The sequence below is a fragment of the Chiloscyllium punctatum genome, chromosome 11 (genome assembly GCF_047496795.1).
Source record: "Chiloscyllium punctatum isolate Juve2018m chromosome 11, sChiPun1.3, whole genome shotgun sequence".
Classification (NCBI taxonomy): Eukaryota; Metazoa; Chordata; class Chondrichthyes; order Orectolobiformes; family Hemiscylliidae; genus Chiloscyllium; species Chiloscyllium punctatum.
In genome coordinates, this window is record NC_092749.1 from 49,067,096 (window position 1) to 49,073,095 (window position 6,000).

The following is a 6,000-nucleotide window of genomic DNA, read 5'->3' on the forward strand; positions in this document are numbered from 1 at the left end:
CTATCTAATTTTGAGAAAGTGAAATGTTCCTGAAGTGCCAGATGATAATTACATTTACTCCATGTTCACTTAATTATCGACAAACCTGTAGGGTTTAACAGCGGTGTTCCTCCCATCTTTTATTCTATAATGGTGATGTCTGTTGTCTATGTTACAACAATAGCTGTAATTTACAAGCATTTCATTGGCTATAGTTTGCTTTGGATCATCATGAGGATGTTAAAGATGATATATAAATGCAAGTATTTTTAATCTTTCTTTGTTTCAATGCTGCTGTTTTGATCTTTCATGTTCTGGTAGATTGGCAATTCTTCAAGCTTTTTTCTTCTTTCAGAGAAGACTGCACTTGAGACTAGGAAGTCAACAGTGTGAGAACTGATACTAATGTCATTATTTTTAATTCACATGCAGTGCAATCTCTTACCAGTTCCAAATCAACTTCTAAACGGTGTGAAACCTCACTGACCTTTTGTGAACCTCGGTGTGATATCATTGGGTTATCATGTGATAAGATTGAATGTTTTAGCAATTTGTCAAATAATTTTTTAAAAATTAAATATTTTTAGACTATAATTCAGATTATTCTGCTCTCTTCCACATGACTATACTGATTAAGTGTCTCTGTCTTAATCCTAGGGGTTGTTGGTGAAAATGCCCAGCCTATCCCAGAAACCAACATCGGCAGTCAAATGCTGCAAAACATGGGTTGGATTCCAGGCACTGGCCTCGGACCAGACGGCAAAGGGATCGCTGAACCCATTAGAGCTTTACGGCGACCAAAAGGGGTCGGACTTGGCTTTTGCTGACAGCAAATACTTAGCTCAATGGAAAGAACTCCAACCATAACTCAAAAGAACAGGAAGACAATGGTATATGTGGTCACAAAATTATGTCCTTCAAAAGTTATCCTTAATTTGTGTTTTGAATTCAGCACACCTGCTTATTTCTGAGTAGTTGTCAATGCTGATTTACTGTATCAGTTGTTATGGAGGTTTCTAGATATTAGGAAGTGAATTTAATTGCTGTACACTGATACACAAGGCCAAGGGTTTTAGCAGCCATTATTCCATTCTATCCAAAAGGTGGTGATTGCAAGTTGACTGAGGCTGCAGATGTGAACTTTTTATGAAATATGGCAGTAGTCTGACTCTTCCAATCCCCATAACATGAATATCTCTGAATGATTTGCAAGTTTGTCATTATATTGCTACTGCTGTATTGAAAAGATCGAGATAGATGTCTTGAATGGCAATAACACTGCTCCAAAGAGAACTCGAACTAAATGCAACCTGTCTAAGCAGTTCAGAAATAATTTTAGTGACTCCTTAATATCTGGAAGCCTTTTTGATTTTGTTTAAGTAAGTTTATTTCAAATTCAATGTTGTGTTTCATTCCACTCAAACAAAAGTATGTACACTGATTGGGAATGAAAGGGTTTTATTGGCAAGACAAAAAGAATAAAGAGAGCCTTAATTGTTAAATATGCTGTTTACTTCAGAACGTTTATTTCGAGTTCAGTTGAATTTTAGATTTCATTTTGTCTATTGAGCATTCTATCTTGCTAAAACTTTTACACATGTCAAATTGAAACCATGTGTTACAATGACCTACTTTGGTAAGGTCCTAGTTGCTCTGCCATATTGGACAGTGATTATTGTGATTATACTGAGCATTCGAGTATTTTATTCCGGAAAAAGAGAGCCAGCAGACAGCTGATTACTGAACTTGACTATATCTTGTTCTTTAATCAGTTTAACGTACTAAATTCTCGCAAATAGAACTGGTTTTAGATTTCTTCACAGATCGCGTCAGCTAACAGCCTTTTTAAAATCCTTACACAGTCCAGTTTCTGAACAGTGCCATGCATTTTAGAAATATAACCTGTTTACTGGATTCTCTCCCAAATTAGATGTTTTGATTTAGCTAATCTGCCCATTAATTTGTACTACAGTTTGTGAGAAATTACCTTATTTAATATCGTGATTGATATTAAATTTAAAAAAACAAATTCAGTTTAATTAAACAGAAAACAGTTCTAAACATTTGATCATGAGTTATAAATCTTTCACAGATTTTGTAGTGCTTTCTTGTTATTTTGTTCTATGGCAAAGGCCAAAGTACCAACATGTAACAGTCAATGTCCTGAATATCTGTCTGAGAGGTACTCCAGATGTCGCCCCAAAAAACATATTCTGCAATCAAAACTGATATACTTTTAGCAGTATCGCAATTTGTATAAATTCTGTGCAGTTGCAAGTCAAGCGAAGCTATATAAAATGTGCGTAATGGTGAAAGGATTACAAAGGTAAGATCAATACCCCTGTACACAGTCTGAGCAAAGAGAGTCGATTCAGAAAAAAATGCAGTTAATTGCAGGGATTTCTGAGATCATAAGTATAAATAGAAATTTACGTGGGGATTGGAATTTACTTAATGCAGTAGTTAATTAAATTGAAGTTCTCGTTCTTTGATTTCTCAAGTAGAAGTGAATTTAAACTCAGTTGAAAGAACTACGGTAAAAGGGACTGACAATTTTGTTTTAATTTTCAATATTTTTTCCATTTTATTCCTGGGCTAGTTTAGTTTTGAAGTTTTTCTCAGTTTCTTAATTCTGTCAGTTTGTATCTAAATTGCACTACTCTGTTGATGGTTTAACATTTTTCTGATTCACAATTAGACAACAATATGAGAGTCCTTCAGTGGACCAAGAAGGGAAAAGCCAGTGTTATGTTCTTTAGAATGTGCAGTTATTGTTTGAAAGGTGATTTTTATTATCTTACATTCCACAGAGTGTTAGCTTAAGAACAGAGCAGGCATATCAGTGTCAAACACCTTAATTGGACAACTCTGCTTCATGACATATCTTAAAAAAAACAGAGCTACAGGGTCATTGGGCTGAAACATGTGATATGAGCGATAAAAGAAAATCTGCCCTCTGTTATAAATGAGCCCAATTATAGGCATATTGTTATTGCTCCAGAGGCAGTAGTTTTGCATTTGGTGAGAAGTAATGGAGTAAATCACAAGCAGTTCTAATGCAAAGAAATGACACAACATTGGGACATTATGGTGTGCAATAGATCTGAATTGACAAAAACTGCTTAAAACCAATATATGAAAAAAACAGTATTATGTTAATAACTATTATCTGGAAGGATGATTGAGGTAATTTACCCATAACAAGAGAGTTATCTATTGTTGAAATGGTATAACTAATTTTATTTTTCATTTCTTGAAGTATTGGAGCATCTTATGAATGAAAAAGCAACAGGCCAAATTTCCAGCCTATGTTGCATAAGTCTTTAAAATCAAATCCTGTTTTGTTAACAACATTATATTAGAAAGAAAACTTGTAATCATGCAGTTTGAGCTCTTTTTTTTCAGTCTGACAATTCTGGTGGTGGCATCGAATAATCAAAATCAGGAATGAAGTTCTAGGTGTTTGCTCTCACATTGTACTATTGCCCCAAATTCCAATAACAGTTTCAATTGGATATAATAATGGCGTATAACCTGATTTGTCTTTTTTATGCATTTTGTGCTTGTTCTTGCTTTCAATGTGCACCTAGTGAAATGTCTTGTGCTTACTACAATATGATGTGTAGACCCTCAAATTTCTTCATAAGAAGATCATGTTCACTTAACAGTTAAGAATCAGCATTATTTCTCTGCACGAAATGTTTGAGAGAATGTAGCTGTTCTTAGATTTAATTATTTACCCAATAATTTGAAAGTGTACAAATAACCAATGAGATGGAATAATTCTCATCTGGCATTTTGCAGACAAACAAATAAAAGAATACCCCACCTCCCATTTGTGTGATCATTCCCATTTATAAATTGGTATTCCTACTCTTTTCATTAAACATCTATTAGTTACTTAATTTATTTTCCTAACTCACTGTAAAAACATTGGTCTTGAGTTTCCATTAAATTACATTGTTATTTTAAGAAATTTCAATCATAATTAACCAAATCAGAGCAAATGCTAGAGAGAGTTAAATACTAATTGTGTACAGTGTGAATTGAATTTCCACCAGTTTTGGGTCTAGCTCAAAGAGCTCCATGGTGGAAACTGACCTAGCCCACCAAGCCCACACCCAGACCAAGTTAGTCACGGGTGCCTTTCCACCAATTGTGTCAATTAGTGGGCCATTAAGAAATGTTAATGCTACATTGTTTTTTTTCTGAGGCATGTGATCACTAAAAGACATATTGAAAAAGATTTCAATTAAATAAAAGATAATTTATAGAAAATTGATTCCTGGAGCCCTTTGTAACCATTGAATGGTTCTGTACATAATTTTAAATCATGTTTAGTTATTTAAGATCTGATTACGCACAGACAAGTGGTAGACTAAACACTGATTAAACATGCTTATTTGTGATAAGCATATTTTTAGCTGCATTAATACAAATGCCCCAGTTTACTGCTCTTAAATATTGTTGCAAAGCCAAGCTGTATTGAAAAGTAAATGCATTTTTCTTAATAAAAATACAGAAGTAGCACTCCAGTGACTTGAAATGTCAACATCTAAGATGGCTGAATATTTGCACAATTGTACAGCATAAATTCCAATGCCATTTTAAGAGGGGAGCCGTCATACCCTCCTCACCCAATTGTAACAATATATAAAGGAATATTGTTTCATTGCAAAGAGGTGTCCTAATACAGTGCCTAATTATGGTGGCTCATGATAGAAACCTGAGCAAAAAGAGCACATTTTGAGAATTATTGCAATTTTGAGTGCAATTTACTTACAGATTGCCAATTGTGCCAAAGCAGATATTCTACCTCTAAATATCTTTAAATTTGACAAGGTTGTGAGCATTACATGGCATAGCATTAATTAGCCTGCTGCCTATTCTGTTTGTAAGGTAACATTTGAGACCCTATTTTGCAAGTTCGGACTGCGAAAGCAATCTATTGCTGCCTCGAAGTCTGCCCTTTGCTGTCTCCTTCCTCTTTTGCCCAGGCTGGAATCTCCTGCTGTGCCAGGCAACCTTGCCCTTATGATTGCTTTCACCCCTGTTCAGTCGGCTATTCCTTCCTGAACACTTAACCTTTCTCTTCTAGTCTGTCCCACCCAAATATACTCACCAGTTGCCTAGCCACTTCATTCCCAATTACCTTTATATTGTGTCCTGGACACTGCCTTCCTCCCAAATGATTCATCCTGCTTCCCAGGGCACTCCCTTTCAACTTCACTCTCTCCCTGTTGATCATATCTCCCATTTACCTGGTTGCTGCCTCCCAATCATGCCTGTGCTCTCCTAGCCAGCACCTCCTATAATTGTTTTCTGTCATTCTCCCAGTCACACCCCTCACTCCTGACCAATTCCTTGCAGTCAACCCTCCTTCTTGACCACCTGTTCCCATCCCCCCCACCACCTCCCAGCTAAAATCTATCTGCAGGCCACTGCCAGCAATACAGTTACCTAAATTTACAAGTTCTAGAGCAAATAATGAAGGAATGAGATATAGTACCATTTCACTTTAGAACATAGAAGAATACAGCGCAGTACAGGCCCTTCAGCCCTCGATGTTGTGCCGATCAAAGCCCACCTAACCTACACTAACCCACTATCCTCCATATACCTATCCAATGCCCGCTTAAATACCCATAAAGAGGGAGAGTCCACTACTGCTACTGGCAGGGCATTCCATGAACTTACGACTCGCTGAGTGAAGAACCTACCCCTAACATCAGTCCTATATCTACCCCCCCTTAATTTAAAGCTATGCCCCCTTGTAATAGCTGACTCCATACGTGGAAAAAGGTTCTCACTGTCAACCCTATCTAACCCCCTAATCATCTTGTCCACCTCTATCAAATCACCCCTAAACCTTCTTTTCTCCAGTGAAAACAACCCCAAGTGCCTCAGCCTTTCCTCATAGGATTTTCCTACCATACCAGGCAACATCCTGGTAAACTTCCTCTGCACCCGTTCCAGTGCCTCCACATCCTTCCTATAGTATGGCGACCAAAACTGCACACA

At 36.7% G+C, this 6,000-nt stretch overlaps 1 protein-coding gene across 3 annotated transcripts in view; it reads left to right on the plus strand.

The window, feature by feature from the left end:
• Positions 1–4,204, plus strand: part of gpatch2 (G patch domain containing 2) — a 305,562-nt gene extending 301,358 nt beyond the window's left edge. For 2 of the 3 annotated variants that reach the window (XM_072580765.1, XM_072580766.1), the window contains exon 8: positions 637–4,204. In XM_072580765.1, coding sequence (XP_072436866.1) covers positions 637–806 — 170 coding nt within the window. In that variant the 3' untranslated portion in view covers positions 807–4,204. The remainder of the gene's footprint in view (positions 1–636) is intronic. The other variant, XM_072580767.1, reaches the window with a different exon arrangement.
• Positions 4,205–6,000: the final 1,796 nt, after the last annotated feature.